Genomic DNA, 27,996 nt, shown 5'->3' on the forward strand with positions numbered 1-27,996 from the left:
ACTGCTGTGGTTCCCCTGGGCAGCAGGGCCCATGAGTGTATCCACCGATGGCTTCCGGCCCCGCATTTGGGAAGATTTGATAGGGTGAAAGAAGCTGGAGCAAGCAAGCACCCGCTAAGTCTGAGCAGGTGATTTGCTCCATCAAGGCTTTCTTCGTGGATACCGTCAGCCTCCTCCACTTTATTTCCCAAACACGTCCCAAATCTGCCTATGACTGCATCTGTTGCCAGTGGTCCTGACCACCGAATGTGAAGAATACCCACTCCCTCTCAAGAGCGCTACGATTCTCCACTTCTGTGTATTTTTCTTCATAGCACTTCATACTTCAAATCAAACATACTTACTTACCTTTGAAGTTTCGGGCACATAGGTTCTATGAGAATAAGTATTCTGGTTCATTTGGCTACACCTCGGCACCAGGGCCACTGTGCACAGCTTGTAATAGGGCCCCGGTAAACACATTCTCAATCCATCATGCCAAATCATTTCTAGGGCAACTCACCTTCTCTCAGGGCTGCTGCAAGCAGGGAGGCTGCCTGGGGAGGTTCTCCGGGGTCGGGCTTGATGAGCAGATGGGGTTCTAGGTGGACATCCTCAAAGCCACTTAGTTCCCCAAGCTCAGCGTAGATGTGCAGCTTTTCTTCCAAATATGTGCAGATCTGCTGGTCTTGGTTGCTGAGAATCTCTGAGGAAGAGTATCCATCGTAAGAGGTTATCATGAGCCTGCTGCAAGCCTGCTGTGCAGATCAAGTCGCCATGATTTAGCGAGCATTCTGGCCCAGCACTTTTGTTGGGCAAGAGAGACCCAGATTCAAATTCTGATGCCTTCCCTCGTAACTGCGACCTCCTGCGAGTGACTCAACATCTCTCCTTTCCCAAATTCCGGAATACCTCGCAAAGTTATTTTTTTCTTTATGGGGACATCTTTCTAGTAAGACTGAATACCCAGCTCAGGGAGGAGACTTGAGGCAGCCCTCTCTGGAGTACGTGAAGGCTCCCAGGGGTGAAGAATGCAGGGCTGAGAAGCCTTAGTCTTCTTGGTCAAAGCCAAAGCTAGTTTATGGTTCTTCTTCTAAACCATCTTTGTGTGCATTAATTTTCACCTGACTTCAGTGTGTTCTTGGACTCTTTTTTTTTTAAGGATTTATTTATTTATTTATTTATTTATTTATTTATTTATTTATTATATATGAGTACACTGTAGCTGTCTTCAGACATATCGGAAGAGGGCATCAGATCTCATTACAGATGGTTGTGAGCCACCATGTGGTTGATGAGATTTGAACTCAGGACCTCTGGAAGAGTTCTTAACCACTGAGCCATCTCCCCAGACCCCTCCAGGAGTCTTAAAGCTTAGAGACCCTAACTGGCATCGAATCCAGAGAGTCCCTGCTTCTGCTAGTTAAGGAAGTTGGGGAGCAGACAGGAAATTCTTACAGACTTCCCTGAGTGACTCTATCGTAAGGCCTGGAGTTGAGAATTAGTAAGATAAACATACTTATTATCTTTGCAATGTCCCCTGGCCCCTCCCGTTGAATCCCTTGACCAGTCACAGAAGCCTGACATGGCAGAAACTCCATTTTTCGCCAGCACCACATGGCCCATAATTACTGCCTCATGTGTGTTGCCTGAATTTGCATGAGCATCTGAGTCACGTGGACCATGTCTGTTGACGGTGGTTTTGGTGAAGGGTGGGGGGTGTGGACCTCGGGTGCACGCAGTTAGCCAGTGCCGTCACCTTCTCTAATGACATCATGATTTCCCTGCTACTCAAGACCACAGCCAAGCTGCACACACACCTTGACATTGCTGAATTTTGGCCACTCTAGCGTCAGCTTTCCGCCTCTCTTCATCAGACTCACTTGTCCTTCCTCCTTCTTCTTCTGGACAACTTTAAAAGACAATAGTCAAGGCGTCACTGAAACCAGTTTCAAGGATTTCCAAGCTTATTAGAAAAAATGTGGAAACTTAGCAAGAGAACTAGCGACAAAAAACAAAAAACAAACAAACAACAACAACAAAAAAAATGAAAAGTAAAACCAACAAAAACACCAAAGCAACAACAACACCAAAAAATGAACAAAGAGAATTCACTGTTCCTCCCTTCTGAGAGATTAGTTTTCTTGGGTACTCACATATGCCAACATAGATTCAAAGTTTCTATAGGATGGTTCAAATATCCCAGCCCCCACAACCACCACTACCACCATCAGCAGCAGCAACAGTGGCATTACATCATTCAGTGAAACTAAGGTAATAGCGTTTTTGGTTTTGTACCATTATGAAACTCCTCTTGATGGATCTAGAATAGAAGGATCATGGGACACATAGTAGACCTCCATATTGGGTAGATGTGGTGGAGATGGGAGTAACTTACGGAATGTCAAGCTCATCCAACTCATCAAATTACCAGTAGTAACTATAACTCCCACCCTTGCCCCTCGTTTATCAAAACCATCCTTGCACAAATAACAAGCAATACATTATCCGAGAAAACTGAAATTCACCAGGCATTTATTTGAATGGTTCCTCGGGCACACAGAGAAACAGAAGACACAGTCCCTGCTCTGAAAGAGCTTCCAGTCTACAGAAACAACTCGAATACCTACATGTAACAACTACAGGAAATAGAGGGCAGGCCCCAAATCAGTGCCTTAGAAAGTGGGTGTGACAGACAGCATCTTAGGCACAACAGGGAACACCTCGACCGAAGGGTCTTCATGGAGCAGGTGAGCAGGAACCACACCAAAGCACACAGGTAGAGCGGGGAGGCACGGCATGCAGGGAGATGTGCAGAGGGCAGGGGTGCAGGCAGCATGCTACAGCAGGCAGGGGCAAAGGTCAGGGAGCAGGCAATTCTGGCTGAGGCAAAGTTTTCATGCCGGGGAGATATGGTTAGAATACATTCGCCAACTGAACAAAGGCATTGCATAGATGAACAGCAGCAAGGTTACCTTTCTACTGCCTGCTGGATCCGCCTCATCCAGTTATTCCGTTCCTCTTTGGAACTGGTGTGGATTTCATACATCTCGGGACCCGCTGACGAAGCACTGATGAGAAACATGCCTCTCTCCTCGTTGGCGACTTCCCTAGCGATGAGCTTCTGAAGGGAAATAACTGAAGGCTTCTGGTCCTGTGAGAATCGAGAGGATGCACAGGTGAAACTGTGCTGTCTCTAAACCAAGAGAAGAGCTTCGGAAGTTCAAAGGGTCTCCAGCGGAGAACAGACAAATGTCACATTAGCTCTCCCCTGGCTAGGACAGTGTTTGGCACAAGCAACTGAAGACAGCATTCAGCACGGGAGCCTGTAGAGGGCAGTTCTTACTCAAACCAAAGCAAATGGAGAATGAGGACTGAGGGGGATAATTACCCTTAAGGTTGGCAGGTTAGAGGTTGAAAAGATGGCTCAGTGGTTAACAGAAAATGCTATTTTTGCAGAGGGCCTGACTTTGGTCCCCAGGACCTACATTGGGTTGCTCAAAACCACCTATAATTCTAGCTCCAGGAGATAGAATGCCTTCCTCTGGTCTCCACAGTACAGATTTATACCCACACAGGGACGTACAGATTTTAAAAGATAATAAGTATTTTTTTTTAAGATTTGTAATTTCAAAGAGCAATTTTAAAAAGAGCAGAGAGTGAGGGAAAAAAAAATGAAACCTCTGTAGTTGAAGAAGGGAATTTAAAAAAAGGTATATCTGACATTACAATGAGATTGGGAAGGAAGGATGGGGACCTGGAACCCATCGGATTTGTCAGTAATTAAAAGACCATGATAGAAACCAAACCCTAGAAAATAAGGTCATCAAATAAAATGTGGAAACGGGCAGATAAGATCCGAGAGTCCTTAGACATCACCAGCCTCTTCTGCTCAAGCCTTGTAGATCTCAGCCCCAGAACTACTGAAGCTCTACCCGTAGGTGGCTCTTCCTCAGCAGCCAGACAAACACTTGGTGAGCAGGTCTGGCCCTAACCCATCTTCATCCGCCAGACACATGCCTTGCACAGGACAGGCATGCGATTGATGTCTACAGAATGGATTTAACGTAATTCCATCTGGGAAATTGGAAGAAAGTCTTTAAGAGTTAATGTCCAAGGTATAAGGAAATAACTTTTACCAGCATTTACTGTGGTCTTGCAGGACCTCCAAGCTGTGCCCTGGAGCCACGTAGTTGACAATGTTAATAGTCCCACACCTGGCTCAAGAGCCTTGGTTAAAAAAAGGGCCAAAGGAGCATCTGCAGGATGAGAAACTACGTGGGAGTTATGGAGTCTGCTTTGGTCTGCGGATCCCACCACTGTCTACAGAGATGACTACAGCATGTGGTTTTGTTTGTCCCTTGTGTACTGAGCGAAGGCTTTATCCACAGTTTGCCATTCTATATTCTCCACTAGTGACTTCTCAGATGCCTGGGCTGCATCTGGTGTTACTGGCCGAGGCATCTCTGGAGTGTTTTTCATGTTTTTCAGAGCAGTGGGGGAGGGGGAGACATCATGATGGAACAGACTACTGGTCTACCCAGTCTTACATTTGGCCTCTGGAAACGGAAGGTAAATCGGCCTGCCCTCTGGAATAGAGAAGTCCTCTTAAGTATTATTAAGATCCCTTTTAGTATTGGAGGTGTATGTTTTTGGTGTCCTCTTTCTATGTATAAAAATGCAGTATGTTAAAATGCAACATGGAGTTTGAGTTGCTTGATATGGCATAATGTGAAATTAGTAGTGGTTGGTTAGTGCTTCAGAGAAAGGGAGGTGGTGGCAAGATGTTTCAAAAGAGAAGAATAAATAAAGGGAGATGAATTAAACCCATAGCAACCAGAAGGCATCGAGGGCATGCTTGACATCGTTTCATATTAACTCTATAAATACTAGTGATAAACAAGGTTCACCGTCCCCGGGAATGAAGGCAACACATCAGCTCTGAACACATCACACTGATGATGCAAGGGCCTCATGTGGCTTGCAGGGATATTTTGTTTGTACCATAGCATGTTTAAGCCATTGTCGTTGTTGTTGATGATGATGATGATGAGATGATGATGATGGTGGTGGTGGTGGTGGTGGTGATGATGATGATGATGTTACCAACATTGTGGGTAGGAATTCCACCATTTAGAAATACCCTAGAGCTAGAGGTGCTTAGCAGAAGCAGAAGACTGGCTGTCCCGGACCATATCCTCGTTTAATTTATAAATGTCAGCTGTAGCTCAGTAAGCATGATCACCATGACACTAGGCCTGCACCTCACTAGCTGAGGACAGTCCCCACTGCTTGTCGGTGTCCTTATCACACTCACTGCTGACTTCATTTACACCTCTGCGGACATCTGAAATGGATGCCATCTCCTTCTGATAAAGGGGACGAGGAAAGGAGAGGCCACTTCCAGCCCAACTGCTACCCCATCTCCACTGGTGCTTGTGGTTCCACTGAGGCAAAAACTCCCCAAGCTTGTCTCCTATTTTGAAGTTAACTCATAGACGAACATGTTCATCTTCTCTTTTCTACTGTTTCAATATTGAAATCTCCTTCTTTAATAGTCAAGATAGTCTTCCTGGGTGCCATATTCCAACTTTATTCTAGATTCCATTTCTAGCTGAATGATTTTTAAAAAAAAAAATTACATTGGAGTCAGAGGGATGACTCCGGGGTAGAGAACAGTAAATCTTTCAGAGGACTCAGATTTTGCCTCCCAGAACCCATATCAGGTGGCTTACGAACACCCATGATGCTGGCTCCAGCGATCTGACAGCCTTTTCTGGTCTCTGAGGGTAATTGCACACATGCATACATACACACACACGGAGGGATAGAGAGAGAGAGAGAGAGAGAGAGAGAGAGAGAGAGAGAGAGAGAGATGCACGCACACACACGCGCATGCATGCACAGCAGTACTCTCCTGTAAGGACAGTACTTTCTCCTCTTATTGCTTTGATATACTTCCAGTAGTTTCCAAATTCATCATGTCTTCTACATCCCCTTTATCAGAAGGAGATGGTGTCCATTTCAGATGTCCTATTAAGATTCTTTTCTTCTGGGCAAAGGAAATGAGGACTCTCGACTATGGGTCCTAGTATGAGGACAAATTTCTAAACATTACAGTGGGAACCAGGAAATGCAGACGTGTGCAGCCTCCGAGCTAATGATTCATTCCCCTCAGACAATCACTGTGAGAGGCTTTGGAGATAGGCTGCTCTCAGATAAACGCAGTAAGGAAACATGTGAACTCAAAGTAGGGTACACTTGACTCTCAAAAGGTAAGAGAATATTTTCTCCTTTGCTCTTCAACATCACCTTATGCATGTCTGTATCAGACTACTAGAAGCAGCACCGACAGCAATGTTCTGGTTTCCATGACCAGAGCGTTTACCCAAGGGAGCTAAGGCTGCACACTCCCAGTCTGGTATTTGGTGGGTTGCATCCCTAGCCCTGCTTCTCCTCCACAGATGGCACACATAAACCAAGGAGTCACGTCAGACCTCAAATCAACATCACAGCTAGACCCGAATCTGCATTTAACTCCCTTTCTAGGAAACACGGTCTGCCCTTGTCTTATGCCTAACTCCTGATCAGCCTGGGAGGATTAGACCACTCAAGAAGCAGGATTCACCTCTTTTCAGGTGATTGGATCTAATGAAATCTTTTCTACAGTGGTGCGATGTGAAAATGTCTCTTCAGCTTGGCCCCCAACAGCGCATAGGTTAATTACAATGAGTCCATCGTCCTGGGTTTCCTCTGTGTTCTTTCAGGGTTTCCCAGGTACTGGCATGGGAAGGTTGGTAGACAAAGTGGAAAGTTTTAGTGAAATCTCTAATAGATGAAGGCCAACTAGGTCAAGGGGCACAGAGTGTCTGTCAGGCTCCACACTACCCTCTGCTCTCGTCAGCAGCCGGGTGCTGAGGAGAGGGAGGAAGAAGCCGCCTGGGCCAATCAGCTGAGCGCAGGCAGGCAGGTTCCAGTGCCTCCCTCTCACATCATTGATCAGACATGCTTTTTTTGCTTTCTTTGGACAGCAAAGAAACACTTTATTAAAACTTTGAATTTTCCAAAAAAATTCAATTTTTTTTAGAGTAATATTGCGCTAAGAGACACAATAGCCTATCACTGGATACGCACTAAACACCAAGCATTGTGCTTTGGTTTCTCTTGGGCAGAACGGGATGCCCCATAACACCAGCAAGCAGTTAACTGTGACATTTTTTTCTCCTCTGTACCCTTAGGAACACACAGAGGCTGGTGTACTGGCTAGTTTTGTGTGTTAACACGAGCTGGAGTTACCACAGAAAAAGGAGCTTCAGTTGTGGAAATGCCTTCATGAGATCCAGCTGTAAGACATTTCCTCAATTAGTGATCAGGGCGGGAGAACCCAGCCCATTGTGGGTGCAGTCCTGGGTTCTCTAAGAGAGCAAGCTGAGCAAGCCAGGGGAAGCAAGCCAGTAAGAAACATCCCTCCATGGCCTCTGCATCAGCTCCTGCTTCCTGACCTGCTTGAGTTCCAGTCCTGACTTCCTTTGGTGATGAACGGCAATGTGGAAGTGTAAGCTGAATAAACCCTTTCCTCCCCAGCTTGCCTCTTGGTCCTGATGTTTGCGCAAGAAACCCTGACCAAGACAGCTGGGTAAGATAAGATAATTTGCAGTGGTAGGATACAATCTAAAATGCACTAACCTGTGAGACCGATCTACATGCCGCAAAAGGAAGGGACACACGAATGACCATAGTCATTAGAAGCAGCCGTGTCAGGACCAAGGGTCTTCTTTAAAGCCTGAGGCTGCAGCCCAGGGGGAGAACATTTGTGTAGTACGAACAAAAACGTCCTTGACCCATTCCCTAGCACTGTGAACAGTGGAAAAAAAGCACTCTCTTTTAGAAATCGTGGGGTTCTCTTGTTTGGAAGAAGGGTATTAGCATGGTACCTTAGAGACAAGGCTAGCAAATGGAAGGAAAAGAAGAGAGAGTTGCTGGAAATGACCTCCGCCCGACCCTGATACCTCCATTGCCAAGAGCTGAGTGCAGGTGGCCAGACGGCAGGGAGGTGCTGGAGGCCTGAGAGCAGCGTCTGTTCGCCATCCATGCTGAAGCATCACAATACTTTCAACTGACTAAAGCGCGTGCGGAAGCAGCTATGAAATCCGCTATGGCAGAGGGGATACGGTATGGGCATATTCTTGACAAGCAACTTTCTTTTTTCCAATTAGGAACATTGGGCTTTGCTGAAGGGAACACAGCACCACCTGGTAAACACTGTGCACTGCGTGGTCATGTACTTACAACAGCTGCAAAGATATACTTCTGGTCTTTTTCTTGCAAGAAGAGCAGCACATCGGTGAGAAGCAGGGCCAGGATGTCTTCGAAGACAGAAACACAACGGTATTAGTGAAGGGAACCGCAGCCGAGGTGCCTTTACCAGCTATTTTAATTTCACGACTGATATTTAAATCAGTTTAACAAAAATGAAAGACATCCTATGAAACTTTTACTTAACACACACACACACACACACACGAGAAAAAACTTCCATTATGAGAGCTAAGATCTATCATGGGAAAATGTATAGAACGTTGTTCAAGTGTGTATTTTTTAAATGTGGTACTATGGTGTAAACTGTGGGACTGTACTAAGAGGTGAAGCTCTAGAAAATGTTTAAGAGCACAGTTTTCAAAAAGAAAGGAAAAAAAAAGTCCTACATAAAAAAAAGGCTCTGAGGGGGCCGGAGAGACGGGTCAGTGGTTAAGAGCACTGACTGTTCTTCTAGAGGCCCTGAGTTCAAATCCCAGCAGCCACCATCTGTAATGGGATCTGATACCCTCTTCTGGTGTCTGAAGACAGCTACAGTGTACTTATATATAATAAATAAATAAATCTATTTTTTAAAAAAAGGCCTGAGATGAAAAACTGCGGGACATGTGCAGTCTCAGTACTTGGGAGGCTAAGGCCAGGGGATCGTGAGTTTGAGGCCAGCCTGAGTTACATAACAAGACCTCGTGTCAGCACCCAGGCCTCCCCTCTGAAAGAAGGTTCGTGCTCTTGCCTTCAGGAGGAAATGTAGCTAATTGGAAATGTAAAGGAGCCCTGGGCACAGTAGTGGTGCACACCTTTAATCCCAGCACTCAGGAGGCGGAGGCAGGTGGATCTCTGCAAGTTCAAGGCCAGCCTGGTCTACAGAGTGAGTTGCAAGACAGCCAGGGCTACACAGAAAAAAAAAACCCTGTCTTGGGAACAAAAAAAGTAAGGGAGTAGTTTCCGAATCAAGTGATAGGGCCAACCTGCTCAAGTCTGAGTGACACTTGATTTCTTTGCTTCCCTTGGAAACTTTGCAAGAACTATGTCTCCTCCTAGAACCACCACATGCCCTGATCCAAACAGATGATTCTATTCTGTGGGCGGAGAGAAACAACGTTGTGTGGATGGCGGTGAATAGATTTTCAATACGACCCTGAAAGCTGATCTTTAGCAAATGCTTTTGTGTGAACCTCTATCAAAGCCTGCCCATCCTCTGGTGGGCAAAGACCTTCAGGCGACTATAATTCCCCCCCCCTTGCCTAAGGGCGTGATTAAGATGGAGGCCAGAGGCAAGGTCTTTAGAGGCTGTGGTAGAAATTGAACAGGCAAACCTTAATTAAAGCTTGACTTAAGATCTTAACCAGTAAAAACCAGAGTCTCTGGAAGGAGACTTGAGCACAAATCAGGTTCTCAGGCCCCAGAAGTTAAGAAAGTCCGGGACAGACAAGATGGGAGCTAGAGTGTAAGACCTGGAGAAACCGAAATGACCAGCTCAGGACCCTCAGCAGACTAACAGAGTTTAAGTCTGTTAGCAAATTGTACCACTGAGGAAGAACAACTATCATAGAATAAATCCTTCCTCTCCCCCTTACCCTGGTGCCTATGTGCAGGTAAATGTGTTGTGTTAATAACACAGATGGTATTTAGGGTTCCCTCATTTCTCCCCTCCACACTCAATCCGCACTTAGCAGAATATTTCTACGCTGACCGTGTGCAGAGCTCACAACTCCCTTGGCTTCCGACATCACTAGTGTCCACAGTCATGAAAGTACATGTGAAGGGTTTTGCTTGGGACAGCAAGCTCCAGTCAAATGTGTGTGTCACCTAGTCACAGTTACCTACTGAACTTCACAACCTGATGTCTCAATGGAACAAGTCAAGGGTCTGTGTAGGTGTGCCCACAAGTCAGGGCTGTGTTTCTCTTGAAAGCCTGTCCTGTGTTGAAGGAGTAACCTGTATGAAAGGAGAGGCTGCCTTGGCGAAGCCAGGGTACCTTTGAAACGGCCTGTCGCAGTTTTCCAGTAAACGAGCCCGTCGTGCAGAAGAGCCCTTTCTTGGCTCATCAGCGCCTGCTTTCTAAACACGTGGCCATTTTTGAGCTTTGTGTATGTTTTGTTCTCGATTTTATTTAGGATCTCGAGCCATTTTTGGTTCTTCTCATATTCACTGACTTTCAGGTCCACGGCTGCGATCATGTCTTTAATTAAGCCAAGAGCTCTACACAGGTCTCTGTGCTCTTCGGTCCTTTCTGCAAGAAGAGGAAAAAAGAAAGACAATTATAATAATCCAGAATACCGGTTGGGGATTTAGCTCAGTGGTAGAGCGCTTGCCTAGGAAGCGCAAGGCCCTGGGTTCAGTCCCCAGCTCCGAAAAAAAAAAAGAACCAAAAAAAAAAAAAATCCAGAATACCAAAAGTGATTGTTCCTTTTAAGGTTTTAAACGTAACAGAGATGCCATAAGAAAGGCTTTGGACTAAGTTAAATATTTAGCGGCTCTCTGCATCACCACAGAGAAGCAGCACAATCTCTGAGAGAAGAGATTGGCATTGGCAGACACGCAACAGCTGGCAATAAGGCTTCTGGCTTAGGGATAAGCCCACTCTCTTTAGCAGTGCAGTAGTTTATCGTCATTGTCTGCGTGACTGGATTTAGAATTAACCAGGAAGCATGCTGCTGGGCACTTCTGTGAGAGTTCCTGGGGCAGCTTCGCTTAGGAGAGCACTGTTGCATGGCCTGCTGACCCACACTGAACAAAAAGGGAGAAACAAACAGAACTGCAACTCACTCACTCACCTCTCTCTCTCTCTCTCTCTCTCTCTCTCTCTCTCTCTCTCTCTGCTTCTCATCTGCAGATACAAATGCAGCCAGCGACCTCATGTCCCTTCTGCCACAGTCATGACAGACTGTGTCTCCCAGACTGTGCTACAAAATAAACCCTTTTTTTCCTGAAGCTGTTTCTTACCTGGTATTTTGTCACAGCAAGAAAAAAGTAGCATACATTATATGATATATATACATATGTATTACATATACACATATGTATACACACATATACATATACACACATGTACACATATATGTACATATACATATACATATATGTATACATGTGTGTAATATAATTATATAGTAACTATATATAATATGTAATATAAGCAGAGGCTATGTTTGGAGTAACCTGTACACACCTCCCTTCCTAGAAACAGGTAACCAAGTGACCTCATGCTCCCACGCTGTATTTTTAATGACTGAAGCCAGCTGTGGGCCAAGCTCATGTCCTCTGAAATGGAGCCACAGGGTGATTTAAATAGCCCCAGACTCATGTGTCCTCTGGGTTCTTAAAAAAACAAAAACAAGTACAGGAGGTGTGTATATTTTATATATATATATATATATATATATATATATACATATATATAATACAATAGTATATAATTAATATTATATATTAATTATAATTATATATATTCAAAGCTGTATTAGCATAAAATTGAGGATCTTAATGAATGTTATAATTAAAATGTTCTTGACTTATCATTTTTTCTTCTGATTACAAAAGAAAAGACAGTATATAGAGGGCCCGGGCACTCTGCCTCACAGAAGTCAGTGAGGCGTATGCGTACAGAACAGTCTGGCGCTCTAGTCACTCCTTAAACCAGGGGCCACTCCTCTCACCTCAGACTGTCTTTAGAGAAAGGTCTGGAGGAGTTCCAGAAAATAGGTTCTGGAAGCCACAGATGAAAGGGAATTTAGCTACTTTCTGTATTTGATGATAAAAATCAGCTGGTGTTTGCTCAGGTGCCTGGGCCTGAGGAGCTAAAAGGAAGGGAGGAAGTGGGGGGGGGGTGACTGGCAGTGAACCCAAAGGCTCTCTGGAGCCTACAGCTGCAGAAACACATGCTTAGGAAGAGCAGCAGCCAGGACAAGCAGAATCAGCACCCCCAAATCTCTTCCTTTGGAGGTTCTCAGTGCACACAGAGATGCTGGGAGCGTCGTCAGAACACCCACAGAGCACACACGATCCCCACAGTTCAAAGGGGATCACCGCCTTCCAAAGAACACACCTCACTGCTTGACAGCCTTTCTCTTCCAGAGAGGGGGTTTGCTTATAAAGAAACTATTTCAAAACTAGGAAAGAAAAGCGAAGCTGAATTACCAGATGACCCAGGGTCATTCCAAGAGAAGGTTCAAAGTCTTACAAATCACCCTCCCCTAATGCTTCACAACTCAAATGTAACAGCCCCAGCCTCCCAAGAGGTCTTTCCAAATGACCCCTTGAACTCCACTCAAACCCACTGACTTGAATCTGCAAGTAAACACGGTCCCTTGTGAAGGGACAGCTAGTGAAGTTGAGAACCACTCCATTAACAGTCATGTGACCCAATGGCGGAGGCCCCAGGAGGCTGGAGGATTGAGCCTCCTCTTTGGCAAAGCCTGCTCTGAGGAGGGGGCATCTGTATGGTACCTCGATGACTGCTGAGAGCCAGAACTCAGATGCTGCTCACGCTGTTAAGGGAAGCAGACCACCGTTGCTATCTCATCTACTAAGAATGTGGCATGGGAGTGAATCCTGGGGCGAGGTTAATTGACTGACATTATCTGACACAGTTTAGTCCCTGGGGTACTGCAGAACCTTAAGAAAATCCACACAGCACAAAATGGAAAGTCTTCATTTTTTTGTATTCATTCTCTTGCTGAGAGAAAAACAGAAGCTTTCTCCAAATGGTATTTTTATATTCTCTCGGGCATTAAGTTCTAAAGAATCGTAAAAGTGGTAGAAGGAAAAGCAGGTTCTGCAAGGTCTCCGATCATCCCACATATGCCATGTGTACTGCTTCCCCACCACAGAATAAATGAAATTAAATTCACCACAGAATAAACGAAATTAAATAAAAAAAGAAAGCAATTTCTGAGAACGAGTTCCAACCCCAAGGCTTTAAAAGACTGCACAGTGAAAGCATCTGTGAGTGGAAGGACTCAGCACTTGAGATTCCGCAGGACCCCTCAGTTGTGGCTGAAGCTCACAAGAGAGACAAGGGCCCCAGAAGTAATCGCTCACCCTTGGTGTACTGCAGGATCCTCTCCACCAAGACCGGGTACTTCGTGATGCGCTGGGTGACAAGCAGGATGCACTCTGGGATTCCACGGCGACGGGCCAACAGGTTGCTATTTCGGATCTTGGAAAGTATATACATGTTTATACACCCCAATCACCATTAGTTAAAAAGCACACCTAGCCATTGCATTCTGTACTTGTCATTAACCACTACTTGAGGTGGAAAACCGTTTCAGGGTGCACTGTAGCTCTAGTTCCCAAATAAGCCAACACGGGGTTCAGGAATGGGCTTTTGAAACAGAAATCTGCGTGTATCCACTACTTGTTCTTCTAACCCGTCTCTCTCTACCTTTATTTTCACACACTGTGGCACTTAACGTCCCTCCGCACACGGCAATCCTTTTCTTAAACATTTCAAAGATCTAAGTCTTTAAGGCCTGTAGAGGGCCGCAATAACACTTGCTACCACTAGATGGCGCTGGCTTCCACTGCGCCCCACGTGGAAGGCCAGGATAGCCTCCGCCATTACAAGATGGCGCCGGCCTCCGCTGCGCCAGCCGGGCCCCCTTTCAGGAAATTAACTGTGCGCATGTGCAAGAGTGCCTTCCTGCCAGGTCTTTGCCCACTCCGGGGCGTGCCTTATGAGATCATGGGTAAACAACCAATCAGGTGTGGATGCGCCGCACTAGGGTTTTATAAGCGCACCATGTTGGCGCGGCGGGCGCTTCCTCTTCTAAGATTAAAATACAGTTTGGTCATAGCAAGGATTTCTAATGTCCGCGTGCTTCTTGCCGGCGGAAAGTCGCACGCGGGACAAAGGCCCATTGTACACATATATGAAAAGAAACCAGAAGAGAATACGGTGGAACTCATAAAATGACAGATTAAAAATGGAGGAACCCATTTAAATAAAGGGAAAAGGTGGGGGAAGACAGGAGGAAGAGAATTCTAGTAAAGGGGGATTTTAGAGACAAAACATCCATAGGCTTCTAGGGCCCTTGGCCAGGTCCGGGCTTAATGATGCAGTTTCAAGAGATGACAATATTGGATATCAATGCCTGCTAATTTAACTGTGCTAATGTCACCATGAGGCATTGAAAGATGATAAAGTGCTCAGAAAGACACAGATGAAATTATAAGATATCATGGACTCGGTTTAAATGAGTCCACTCTGAAGCAAATCCATGGGGGCAACAGATTCTGTTTGCTTTTGCTTCGATTTTTCCAATACCCCACTTGTCGGGGTATGAAACCACTCCCAGAACATCGCCAAGATTCTCAGAAGCTTAGGGGAACGTGGCCTCAGAGATACAAGGTAGCAAATGAAACTGTCTGGGAGAAATATTTTACTGCCATCTAGACCGTCCATCTCCTTCTCCTGAGAAATAGAACTTGTTTAGAATTTGTATCTCCTGAGATACGAAACTTGTTTAGATCATTAAGACGCAAACATTAACTACTGCCCCGCACGGGCCTCCTGCTCCCCAGCGAGTTGGAAGAACGCCTACCTTAATAAAATTCTGAAACTTTTTGTTCTGCTGGAGCTCTTTAAAGAGGCTCATGGCTTCTTTGTGATGGCTGCAGAAATCTCCATAGATCCTCTTCATCTTGCTTGCATTTTCTTCTGAAAACTGAGAACATTTCCGAAATGGTTTTTTAAATGCACACATTATGTTCGGAGAGAAGAGAACATGTAGTTTTTGTGTATTTCAAAGCACCATGGATTTCCCAAACATGCTCACTCTCCTTCCCCTAGGCACTTCTTAAATTAAAATGAAAGCAAATGGGTAAGTAGTGAGGCCAGGCATAACAGGATCGCACTGTACCGAACTAATGATCAGAAAGTCAAATGAAAACATCCGAGGCTTTAATATTTGCTCCGTTTTCATGCAGTTTCGTTATTAAAACTGTTTACGCCGGATGCCCGGCATCACAGGTGACCATTAGCCATGATGAGAAGAGAATGGAAAATAACAGATGTGCTAATTTGTTAACTGTGGGGAGGAGGAAAGATGTGGCTGAACGTTTCCATCGGCCTGACCTGGAGGGAGATCTTCGCAAGATCCAGAGACATAGGGCAGTGTTGGGAAGGCTGGCTACACAATTTAGCTACGAGTTTTTTTTTTAAGATCATGATCATTCTACACAATCATGTCCACAAGGAAGGTCACTGCAACAGACAGCCTCCCTGGAAAAGTATTTAGAATGCCTTCTGCCATCTTTGGTCTTTTCTCTTTCGCTCAGTTTTATCTGTGTGGGGGATCACATGTCTGCAGAGATGATCCTTAAACCACAGTTGCTAAAATAAAGTCTAAGAAGACACTTGTATAAAAACTGCTAGTTCAAAACTCTAAATGCCTGGGCGCTGGAGAGATGGCTTAGCAGCTTGGAACACCTGCTGCTCTCGTAGGAGACCGAGACTCATTTCCCAGCACACACATGGAAACTCAACTTCCTGTAACTGCACTCCCAGGGCATCTGGTGTCCTCCTCTGACCTTTGCTGGTACCAGGCATAAATGTGGTTCACAGACATAATGTAGGCAAAATGCCCATGTACATTTAATTTTTAAATTTTTTAAAAAAAATCTAAATGTAGAGCTTTATCAAGTTCACTGAATGAAAGAATCAAAATAATATGATAAATACAAAAATATAATAAAGGCATCAATACTTCCTGGGTAGATGATACGGGTTTAATCAAGTCTTAACAGAGTTGCCATGCTCTTTATAAATATGTCTAAGATTATTCAATTTACCGGAAATGAAAAAGATCTAAAAAGTTCTCGGTACGGTAGGAAGGCTCCGGTGTTTAACTTTCCAGATCACTACACAGCTGCCATCTTCAGGTCAGAATCGAGAGATACAGACGCAGGACACGCAGAACAGGACAGAAACCCCAGGCACAAGGGATTTCTGGCAAAGGCACAGAAACCAGCTCACTGGGGGCGGGGATAGGGAAAACTGCCTTTCTATAATTGTACAAAAGCAGAAAAGGAGAGAAATACAAGTGAACCTCAATCTTACAAAACTCATTAAAAAAAAAAACCTAACTGGAAAATTCAGAAATTGCATTTTTAGATTTTATTCCAACAAAGTCAAAACTTGGATTTGAACCTGAACGAGCAAGTTGGTCTGTAATGGGTATAAACTAGAAGTGACAAGATGTCTTCTTATAAGTGAGCAATGTAGAAAGGCAGGGTATACGCTCACCATGGAATACTATTTGCTAGGAAAAAAGAATTAACTACTGACATATAGAACCACTGATTAAAAGAACTGTGCCAATTCCCTAAAGATTATATGCTATGTATTTCCGTTTATACAATGTCTTAGAAAATGACAGAAATGAACAGTTTCCTGGACTTGGAGAGGAGACGGGAGCAGGGGCAAGGGGGAAGTAGGGAACCTCATGGTAAGGACACTGTCTGAGGGTGTGGACATTAACATGAGGGCTGTGGCGGGACAGCTTTGTTACAGCTGGAGGAATGATAATGCAAGCAATTAAAATTTTACTTAGCAAATCTCAGAGCGTAGCTCGTTCCCGTGGAAACCGTGAAGAGACAGAACACTGAGCCTCGTTTTTTTAACAACTCTCGGATAAGCCTTATGTCCCTGAAGTTAAAACGAAGGAACGATTGCCTTAGACACACCGCCCTGTGCATGCCAACAAGGAACAGGAACGTGGGCTCACCCTTTCCCCAAAAGGGAAATCTATGCTTTAACCATAAGGCTGCTGGGCCCACGTCCAGTGAGGCCAATGACCTGACTGTTGTCCCTGCTTTAGCCACACAAATTAAATGCAGAACTGATAAAGACACACATTTCCATTAAATACGGAAAAAGACAATCTTATTTATATTAAGGAAATAGAAATTCAGATAATGTCAAATGGCAGAATTAAAACCTTCCATTTCAGTTTTGAACCTTCTCGGCATCCTACCAATTTTATTTAAACTGTGCTGCAAAGTCCCTCATGTCACCCTGTTTCAGATGGATGACAGGGACAGAACGGGTTTCAGACTGTAAGCTGCAAAGCAGATCCCTCTTTCGTTGAAGGTTTTTACTAACACAGACGTTCACACCGTTGGACATGCAAGAGTGGTTACCAGGCAACATGTCCCCACATTCGTGTAGGCATCTAGAACACTGTATTTAATTCCATCAGTGAACCAACTTTTCCGTCTTTCACATACAAACCAACAGCTTACCCCCATGGCTGCCTTGGATAGAGTGAGAGCATTTAAAATACTGCAATTCCTAGAGAAGGTGACACATCAACATCTACCTAGGAAAAGGCGCACTAAAGCAACAGGCTGATGGTTCAGGAACTTCCCAAAGTGCCGCAGGCATTTCCCCAACCTGAAACATGGCAGTCTGCTGAGTTCCTGGTCTGTCTGTCTGTCTGTCTGTCTGTCTACCTATCTTCGTCCCTCCCCCTTCCTTCCTTCCCTTTCCTTCTCTTTCTTTCTTTCTCTCTTTCTTTCTTTGCTCTCTCTCTCTCTCTCTCTCTCTCTCTCTCTCTCTCTCTCTCTCTCTCTCCTTCGTGAGTCAGTCACTCAATAAACACTCCAAGTCCCTGCTGGAATATATTAATAAACAAATGAGAACAACCCTTTTGTTCTGGGACTCGCAATCTCGTGACAGTCAGTAAAGGCTGCCTTGCAGTTTGCTAAAGATTCTTGGCTCATGTTGATGAGAGATTTTGACCTCGGTCCCCAGGGCATCACCTGTGAGATGGAGATAGCTAAAGACCGCCGTGACCCCTGCTGTTTACACTGAGACAGTGGGAAAACAGCATCCACCTCACAATGCTATGGAAGCTCCGTGAGACACACAAGGAACCCATGGTCCCGTCCGTATCAAAATGGTACCTCACTCCAAGTGAGCTCGCTTTTGGCAAGAAGCCCTTCAGGGAGATCTGGAGCTAATGCTGTTGCCAAGTGGAGGTGGCTACTGTTCCTGGATTAGCCAATAGTACAACCCATTCTCAGTGATACTCCAAAAATCCCAAACACCTGAAGGGAGACTTATTTATCTTGTTTTATAGGTTAATTATAAAGGGTTCATATCCTTCTTCCTGGGGTGAACAAGTATTTGACTTGAACCCATCTCTTATAATATTGGAGAATCAAAGTGGATATTTCTAGTTTCTTTGGAAACTCAGACCATAATGATGTTTTACTGGGGCACACAGGCGCGAGGGTATTTTGCTAAAGCAGATATGTGAAACAATGTTTTGCTGAAGCAGACATGTGAAAGGATTTGTGTGTGACAATGCTCACACGTCAGTTAGCTTTGAGCCATATTGCTAACCTCCATTTGCCGTGACTTCGTAGAACTTCCTGTGGTGATCCGGTGCTTTCTTATACTTCTGTAGATTTGGCCAATTCAGTGGAGCCTCTCCTGGTTTATTCTGGATTGAGCTGCCGCTGCTGATGGATGCTGAGAGGACTAGACTGTAGCTACTGATCTGTGTTTGGTCATTGGCTAGCGAACTGCTGATATCCTAACAACAAAGACTGGAATTGCCCCCAAAGAACTATCTCTAAACAGGTCCACTTTCCCCTACTAACCTTTCTTTCCCACTACCTCTTGTGTGTGCGGTGAGTTAGAAGGGGAGGTGAAAGCATTTAAGAACCCTTATCAAAGTAAGTTTAGAAAAATCAAAGACTATAGAGAACCTATGCTGTAAGAAACCCCCTCTCACATCAAGAAGTCCAGGGTGCAAAGTTTACAATGGAATTTAGTTTTGACTGCGGTATCTGGTGGAGACAACAGAATAATCCAAGCCAGGTCCTGAGCCATACACAGGAGGTGCTCATTGGCTGTCAGAAGCTCTCTAGCATCTGTTATATATCCAGGATCAACCAACACCCGATAAAGGAAAGCCCCTGACCCCTACCTAGCAACTATAATAAAATCACCTCCATTTCTCCAAGGGATTTAAATCAATAAAGAGTCTGCAAGCCAGAGCTGGAGAGATGGCTGAGAGGTTAAGAACATTGTTCCTCTTGCAGGGGATCTGGGTTTCTTTACCAGCACCCATATGGTAGCTCACGGCCATCTGTAACTCCAGTGCCAGGGGACCTGATACCGTGTCCCGTGGTCAGCAGGCATGCAGGAAGTACACAGATGTGCACACAGACAAACACTCATAGTTACAAAATGAATAAATCTAAAACAGGAGTTCTGCAAACATCTGGGTTCAGAGACCAGCTCAACACCCTTCTTACCTGTTGTACCAAAATGTCTCCGATTTGGTTGATCACAAAGTTCCTGTCATTGCCGGTGCAGGACTCCTGCCTGCGCTCCTTCATGCTGAAGAAGAAATGCTTGTGAGTCTCCAGCAGCTCATCTAAGCAGGGGAAGATCCTGTCCACCGTGCTGTGGTCCAGCTGCAGCTCCTCCTTCATGCCCTTCCTGAAGACTTCAGACATGATGAGCAGTGTCTGGATGTGGTGCACCTCCGTCTGCATCAGCTCTGAAACACGTGAGCACACGCATGATGCAGCTGTAACATGCCTGGTGGGCGTGCAGCCTTCCCTACATGACTATGAACATCGAGAATTCAGAATTACAGCTTGTATTTGCCTACTCCCCAACAAGTCACCTTTCACAGACCAGACAGATGGAGATACTAAAGAGTAACGAGTATCTGGTCACTTTCGTGTCATTTCATAAGCCACTATGAAATCCCTTCCTACATATACAAACTCAGTTTTGTATGAGCTATAGAAAGTCAGTTGTAGAGATAACCTAATAAAAAATGTGTCTGTCCTAAACAAGCAAACAGTCAAAAAGCCCCACACACATTTCTTGCAACTCAATTCTACATTACACAAGCAAGAATGAGGGAATGTTCGAGACAAATAGGACCATTTTTCCAAAATAAAAGTCAGTGGTGATTAACATTTTATTTACACTCCAAATATCAATTGTTCAGATATTGAAGTAGAGCCACAGATGGGAGCCAAGTACAGCATATAAGAATCAAATCTTTCCAGAAGCTTTGACTCTCACGCCAAGGCTCTACAAGATATGACAGCTTGTTAGGGAGAAGTCTTTCTTTCCTTGCTTTTTGTGGTGAGTTCGAGCCAGTGAAGTTCATTCACAGTTAATATCTGATGAAATAACTTCAACTAAATAAAGTCTCCCAAGGCTTTGCACTAGTAGACTCTCTGTCACAGCACCATTCTCCAAAATTCAATTGTCTTCAGAAGAAAATATACATATATATATTACACTATATACGTGGCATAGAATATACTACATATGGTATAAAGACTGAATTCTTATCATATATATTATACACACACAAAATATCATGTATATGAAAAAGTCTTTAAATGTTTTCAAGAATTCAAAAATGGACAAAGGATTTTAATAAGTGTTACTTCAAAAACATAAACAAATGGCCACTAAGTAACCAAAAAGATGGTCATCGGGGCTTGAAATAAACTGCAGTGGTAGAATTGTCTCTAAAGCAAAAAAAAATTTGGGTTAGATTACTACCCACTCCCACTGTTAACACAACTTCCACCCCACCCCTACCCTCATCACCACCACCCCCCAGTTCAATATCCTTAGTGGGGAAATGCAAACCAAAACCCACAGCCCACAGCGTGTCACACACGCTGAGCTAATTATAAGAAAAGGTGGACAATAAACACGTGCTAGGGAAGGGGGCGGGGTGATCAGAACATTAGCAAGGGATGTAAGATGCTGCAGCCACCTCAGGAAATGGTCTGCAGTCACCAAAGGATGGTAGATGAAGTTACCATGAATCCAAAGAAAAAGAAGAAACAACATAACAGGCCCGTCCATTGATGATTAGATAAACACAATGGGACATTATTAGTTAAATATAAAAGGGAATGGAGTTTGTAAATATTTTAAATAGGATGATCCTTACAAATATGTAAAGTGACAGCACACACACACACATACACATACACACACATACATATACACACACATACATATACACACATACATATACACACACATACACATACATATACACACATACATATACACACATACATACACACACATACACACACATACATATACACACTTATACATACATACACACCTATGCACACATACACACACATACATATACACACATACATATACACACATACATATACACACACATACACACACATACATATACACACATACATACACACACATACATATACACACACATACATACACACACATACACACATACATATACACACATACATACACACACATACACACATACATATATACACACATACACACACACACACACACACACACACACATACATAGTGAGGCAAAGAACATAGAATAGAGTGGTGATTGCTCAAATCCAGAGGAAGAAAGAGAACAGGAAATGAGCTCTGATGGGAGGAGGTTTTCTTTTGAAATGACGCAAATGTCCTAGAATTGGATAGGCTTGGTGGCTTCCCGACTTTGGGGAGCACACTACAAACATCTGATTACAGATGGTGTGTAACTTTATGATGGATGGATTATATTTCAACTTTTCAAATCCATTATGAGAGAAAACAGTAGCCCCTAAAGTGTAGGGGCATGAAACAAGTTCTACACGAGCCTCCAAACTACCCCATGTTTGGGAGCAATTTTAAAGCATCAGCCACGGAGAGGAAACTGGTCTGAATAGGGCGCTTTAGCTTTACCATAAGCAGAAGCCTTTCAGTGGGACCCACAACATCAGTCTCAAAGAATTCACATTTGCTTCCACAGTGTTTAAGAGCTCCTTCGATCTTACCTTACCATTTCATTTAACCCTTTACTGCATTTGCTCATTACGGCTACACTGAGCAGAAATAATACTGCCCTGGCTTTGTGTGTGTTGGGGGGTAACCTCTTGTCCTCTGTGGGGGGTGCTGGTGGGAGGGTGACAATGAGTGTAAAATTCAGGGCATTTGAGGAAAGCACTCTGTCTGCCACTGAGCTACCCTCTGGCTCTTGGTTTATTTTCACTGGCTTTGGGTTTGAGACTGGATAGCCAGGTAACTGGCCATGGATGTTCAATCCTGCCAAGAGCTGAGGTTCCCCACCACGGCTCTCTACCTCTTTGAAAGGGAGGCAATCAGGAACAAAGGGAAAAGATCGTGCCTGCAGGGCAAACTTTTCTGACACCAAAGGTCACACAACCTGCGTTAGTTCACCCACATGGTGAGATTGCGCTTAACAGGGTGTGAGGCTGACTTGCACCTGAAGAGACTCGCAGAGGACTATTAAATGCCTGAGAAGCACTCATTAAAGGGGACAGCATCCTCTACTTAACTTCCTGTGAAACAAACCCCCAGTTCCCTTGATCTTGGTGAAACCTCACTCTCACCGGACTGAAGCTGATCGGGACACCTCCTGGTGGAAGACATGGAGACACACATCGAGGAGAACGAAGACCCTGCCTCAGATACAAAGCAGGTGTCTTACTGAAACTACTTTTAGTGTATTCTTTGCACTTGGATTTTTCCTAATTAATGGTTTCTACTTCAGATTGCCACCACTCCTGTAGGTTGATGTCAAGGCGATACATGGTTGGACAGCAGAGAGTGGGGTGGGGACAAAGTTCTTGTCAGGCGGGAGAGAGGAAGATGGACACAGAGGGGGAGGATGATTCCAATCTAGGTGGTCTAGGTCAATTTTATCCTGTCTAGGTTGGTGGTTTCTATCTTTACTAATCGGCAGTGAATTTACCCTGTGGATGTATTGTAGACTGAGAATTCAAAATATAAACCTAATCACTAAACTACAACTTTCTAGAGCTTTGATCTTACCAGGCTACAGGGGATATGAGCAAAGTCCCGGAGACAGCTGGAGCTTTTTAAAATTTTTACTGCAACGTACTCCCACCAGTGTGCCATGGTGAGATCTCACCGCAGACGAGCTAGACAGTAAGGACCATAGGCACATGAATGCTGTCCTAACCCAGGCTCAGGGCCCTACACAGTGTACACTGGCAGTGGGACCACGGCATAGGCAGTCAGCCAGCGGTCAGATATGGAGCTCTGATATCTACAGCAAGTATGTGAAAGTTCACTGTGGCCCTTAGATGGAGAAGTGGGAAAGGATCTCAGGGGGTGACTCAAGCAGATGGGCCAAGGGTGTAGAGAATCAAATCTCCTGGACATGCAAGGTTGCACTTAAGCCATGGACCTACATTTTATACCCGAATCCCATCAACCGTCTTCTACCGATGGGGAAATGTTGGGAATTGGTTTTAATGCTCTGTCTTAATTTGGCTTCCAAAGCTGTGCTCCCAGTCCTGAGGGTTCTTGCCCCTCTGGCTTCCACTGATAAGAATTGCCACACAGCCAATGGCTCGGCAGAAAGACAGAGGTGGGACTTTTAGATTCCCGGGCTTAGGGCAGAGAGAGAGACAGAGAATCACTGTGAAGAAGGATCAGGTTTGAGAGCTGCAGGAAAGAAGGCAAGCAACCACGGAAGAATTCTGGGAAATGGCCCTGGTGGCCACTCTCCCGCTTGAGTCTGGTGTAGCAGAGGTGAAATGTCAATTTAGCAAGCTGACTCAGGAAAGGTAGTGGGGAGAATGTATGGTAGCTCCCAAGGTTTTGGGGTGGGGATTAGAAATGCCCATAGTCAAGGCATATCAAAATTAAATGGTGTGTGTGTGTGTGTGTGTGTGTGTGTGTGTGTGTGTGTGTGTGTGTGTCTTTCATTCTCAAATCCAGAGAGCTCCTGAACAGGTAGCCAGGACTTGCTTGCCAGGAGCTCAGAGCAGGTTAACTAATTCATGGCCCTGGCAGATGGCTGAAAGCACAACCCACCGGGAGGACAGAGTGAGTTAACTAATTTCCTGCTACAGGGAAACCAAGGTCCAGATGAGTTGTGTAGTTTGTCTGAGATCAGATCGCTGCAACGTGATAAAAAACCAGGCCTGGGCATATTTGAAATGCTCACCAAAAATGACATCCTGTCTTTTGATGACATCCTTCTCCTGTCTGCTGCAGAAGGAAGGGTCCACCACGAGACTCCAGGACTCAGCTTCAAACTCTTGAGCATCACTGCTGAGCTCACTCCACAGAGAAGAATCCACGACATCTAGAAAAGAAAAGCCAGGAGCGTGTAAAGCACACGTCACGAAGAGATCTTCAAGTACCAGGCTCTCGGGTTCAAACCTGCTAATGGCACAGAAAGGCCCCAGTGAGAACGACACAGCACAGACCTGAAGCATCTGAACACCAGAGGTGAAAATGGTTCACAGCAAGACAACATCCCCAAGAGCAAAGAAGCATGGCCTCCAACAGTAACTGTGCGAGGAGGTTGGCAAATGACTGGAGATGCCTTGGTTTGTTTGCGCTCACTCTACTGGAGTTTTACTTAGCGACCTTCAGAGCCCATGCCCTGCTTGCAGAGTCTTGACCTCACCAATTTCTCTTGCCCGGATCATTATACAGTTTACTCAGATCTCAATCTGACCTCGTCCACTTGGTATTCACCCAGGACATGGCAAAAAAACGGGAAGCTCAGTGTGAAGTTTAAGTCCTGTGAATACAAACTTTTGTGAAAGTGCTAAACACATGCACACGAACCCCTTTCAGAAAAAGAACTGCACACACATGCACATGCACACACATGCATATGCACACGTGCACACGAATGAACCGCTCAGGAAACCTAAAGCCTATTTGCCCTAAACAAGACTCCTTAGAGATCCCAACTATGGTTGTAAAGATGAGATGATAACGGGCTTTAAAGAACCAGAACCCAATCTATGCCGTTCTCTCCCCACCCCCTCTTCTACTTGTTGCCTTCATTGACTGAGGCATCCTGAAAACACAAAACAACTCCCCGGGTTGAATTATATCCTACAAAATACACTCCCAAATGCTGACTTTCCAGAACGAGCGGGCAACAGGTAGGACACAGATCACATCTCTCTGTGACCGAGCAGTAGTCGGGATTAAATAGGTATTTGAGGATTCTGCTCTAATCTCTCAATAGCTATGGCCCGTTCCCAATCATAACAGCACAGTGTCGTCCATTCTCTTAATTCTATCCAGCTCTCAGGAACGCATTGCTGATAATCTCACTCCTGGTCATATACCTCAAGACTAAATTGTCGTTTTTAAAAACTTTTACTACACTTGTTCTTTGACATTTCACCCACGTATGAAGGACATTCTCAGTCCTCTCTCCTCCCCTCTTCCTCATCCCTCAACATCTATCACAAGTCACTTTCCGACATTCAGGTCTTTTTGAGACCCTTAAGCAAAGTAGACCCTACATCAAGTAGATACCATACGACTTCTAAAAAAAAAACAAAACAGGGAGCTGAAAGGTTGGCTCACAGGTGAAGTGTTTGGTATGTAAGGGTGAGGACCAGAGTTTAGATCCTCCAGAAACCACACAAAAGCCAGTCAGGCATGGTGGCCTCCTGTAATCCCACAACTTGGGAGGCAGAGGCAGGTGATGACCAATAAGCTTGCTGGCTAGCCTTAACCAGAATTGGTGAACTCTGGGTTTGAGAGATAGATAACACCTAGAGAGATTAAAAAAAGACACCCAACATCAGTGTCAGGCTTCCACACACATGTTCTCTTATCCACACACATACCCTCACACATGTGAACATGCATATACACATGTGTATACCACACACACACACACATACACACACACAAACATAAGAAAAAGAACAAAATAGTACATCTTATTTCTTGCACAAAATTCATCTTTCTGTTAAATGCAGAAAGAGAACAGAGACAGAGGACCATGCAAACACCTTACCTTCCATCATGAATGACTCCGTGGAAGGAGACGAGCCCATGGACTGGAACAGCTCATCGGAATGAGACCTGCTTCTCCAGCTGTTACTGTCACCCTCAGACTCCAAGGATGTCACTGCCCTCCTGAAGCTGGGAGGGAGAACAGGTGACACGAGTTAGCCACCATCCAGTGCCCAGAAAATGAAGCAGCAAGCTGAGCCTCACCTTTCCAAAGTGGTGCCTGGGACACTTCTGGACAACGGATGTGCCTGCCCTGCAGTTTCCTTCCTTCCAGCTGGCAGTCCAATAGGCATGGAGGGGGAAGGGTGCAAGGAGAGCCCAGGCGGTGGGACGTCTCTAACTGAAGAGCCTGGAATCACAGTAGTCACTTCATGTGCTGGTACAGCATTTACAAGCAAAGAAAGTCAGAGATGTCCAGACAGGTAAACCCTCAAGCAGCCACTTCTACAGTGTTGTGACCCAGTCTAGAAACGGGTCTCTCTGCCACTTCCTGGCACTTTTCAGACGTCCCTTCCTTTTCTCACCCTTCCAACACCCATGCTGTAGGGCTCCTTCCACACCTTCCCTTGGTGACTGTGCATGTCTGGGGTGACCCAAGCAAGCAGTTGAATGGAATGGGGAAGCACAGGCCAGCTTTCCCATAAACCACTGCTTGTACTCCTCCAAGCCAGCTTTAAGTAGATGCAAGGTGTTATTAGCCCTGTTGGCAAAATGCATATGGTGTGTGTAAACAAGCGTGTACACCAGAGAGCAGCTCAGAGGAAAGGAATGATGATGGTGAACCTACTTATGGAGCAAGACTCTCAGGCAAACAAAACCCAAAGCCCAGCCAGGCCAGTCTCACTCATATACTGACAACAAGTGGGCTTGGGCACATTTACATTTGGTTTGAAGTATAAATAACTGGGAGGGTGCTTCAGCTCCTTTGGATTGTAGTTAGGGAGTACACACTGTAGCTATTGAGTACACAGTGTAGTTATGGAGTATACCATCTGGAGACAAAGAGATAAGTGTTTACAAAGGCCCCTGGGATGTAACAAGGGAATGTAACAAGGGAATGTAACAAGGGAATGTATATATCTCTGCTTCAGTCTTCCCGTAGTTCACACAAAGAGGAGGAATAGATCACATCAAAATGTCTACATTCTAAGCCTCTTTTTGGCCATCTGTTTTAACCTCATGACAGTGAGAAGCATCTCAGAATTGATTTCAAAGGATTTTGAGGCCAAAGCCAGGGGCTGAGTGGCAAGAGACCTCAAACCAAGAGACTTGCATACCACCACACCCAAAAGCTTGTCACCATGACTTAGCACACTTAATTGCTGCCACCAAAGTGGTTTTCGAGATGCCACTTACACTTTGCTACAGCACTGGACTGAAAAGTGACCAGGCACTTAAACTTCCTGCCACTCAGCACGCAAAGGAACCTCAGATAGAAGAAATCACAAAATCTCTCACGATAAAGCAAATGTTTTTCAAACCGAGGATAGATATACTAGCGTGCCTGGCTCCCGTGTGTAACACAAGGAAGGGCCAAAGGTCACTGATTGTTTTCAAGAGAAACTATTTAAGCCTCAGCAGCATATAATTAAGACAACAACAGAGTCATCAAATTTAGAAATATATAAATAAAACGTCAGCATGCTTCATAACGTCAGTATCACACTACAAGTGCTAATGAGACTACAGCCTCACAGCCACTGATCCAAGCATTGGGGTCTCTGTAACACTGGCCACAGGGACCAGCAAGAATGGATAGATTCCAGTGGACTGGAAAAATATGGTGCACACTATTCTTTTATAAGTCCTTGCTATTTCCCACATCACTTACTTCCGAGGATGGTCTGTGGTTTGTTCTTGTTGTATTTGTCTTGGAATTTC

At 44.8% G+C, this 27,996-nt stretch overlaps 1 protein-coding gene across 6 annotated transcripts in view; it reads right to left on the reverse strand.

Annotated features, from left to right (window-relative positions):
• Positions 1-27,996, reverse strand: part of Arhgef28 (Rho guanine nucleotide exchange factor 28) — a 296,466-nt gene that overhangs the window by 46,533 nt on the left and 221,937 nt on the right. For all 6 annotated transcript variants that reach the window (XR_010063623.1, XR_010063622.1, XM_039102531.2 and 3 more), the window contains 12 exons: positions 27,947-27,995; positions 26,320-26,464; positions 26,117-26,244; positions 24,287-24,427; positions 19,570-19,817; positions 14,844-14,966; positions 13,339-13,456; positions 10,274-10,528; positions 8,269-8,345; positions 2,955-3,133; positions 1,800-1,891; positions 503-685 (listed from right to left, as the gene is read on the reverse strand). Coding sequence is in view for 4 of the 6 variants with exons in the window: in XM_039102531.2 (XP_038958459.1) it covers positions 503-685; positions 1,800-1,891; positions 2,955-3,133; positions 8,269-8,345; positions 10,274-10,528; positions 13,339-13,456; positions 14,844-14,966; positions 19,570-19,817; positions 24,287-24,427; positions 26,117-26,244; positions 26,320-26,464; positions 27,947-27,995 (1,738 nt within the window). In the remaining 2 variants the exon portion in view is untranslated. The remainder of the gene's footprint in view (positions 1-502; positions 686-1,799; positions 1,892-2,954; positions 3,134-8,268; positions 8,346-10,273; positions 10,529-13,338; positions 13,457-14,843; positions 14,967-19,569; positions 19,818-24,286; positions 24,428-26,116; positions 26,245-26,319; positions 26,465-27,946; position 27,996) is intronic.

The sequence above is a fragment of the Rattus norvegicus genome, chromosome 2 (assembly GCF_036323735.1).
Source record: "Rattus norvegicus strain BN/NHsdMcwi chromosome 2, GRCr8, whole genome shotgun sequence".
Taxonomy (NCBI): Eukaryota; Metazoa; Chordata; class Mammalia; order Rodentia; family Muridae; genus Rattus; species Rattus norvegicus.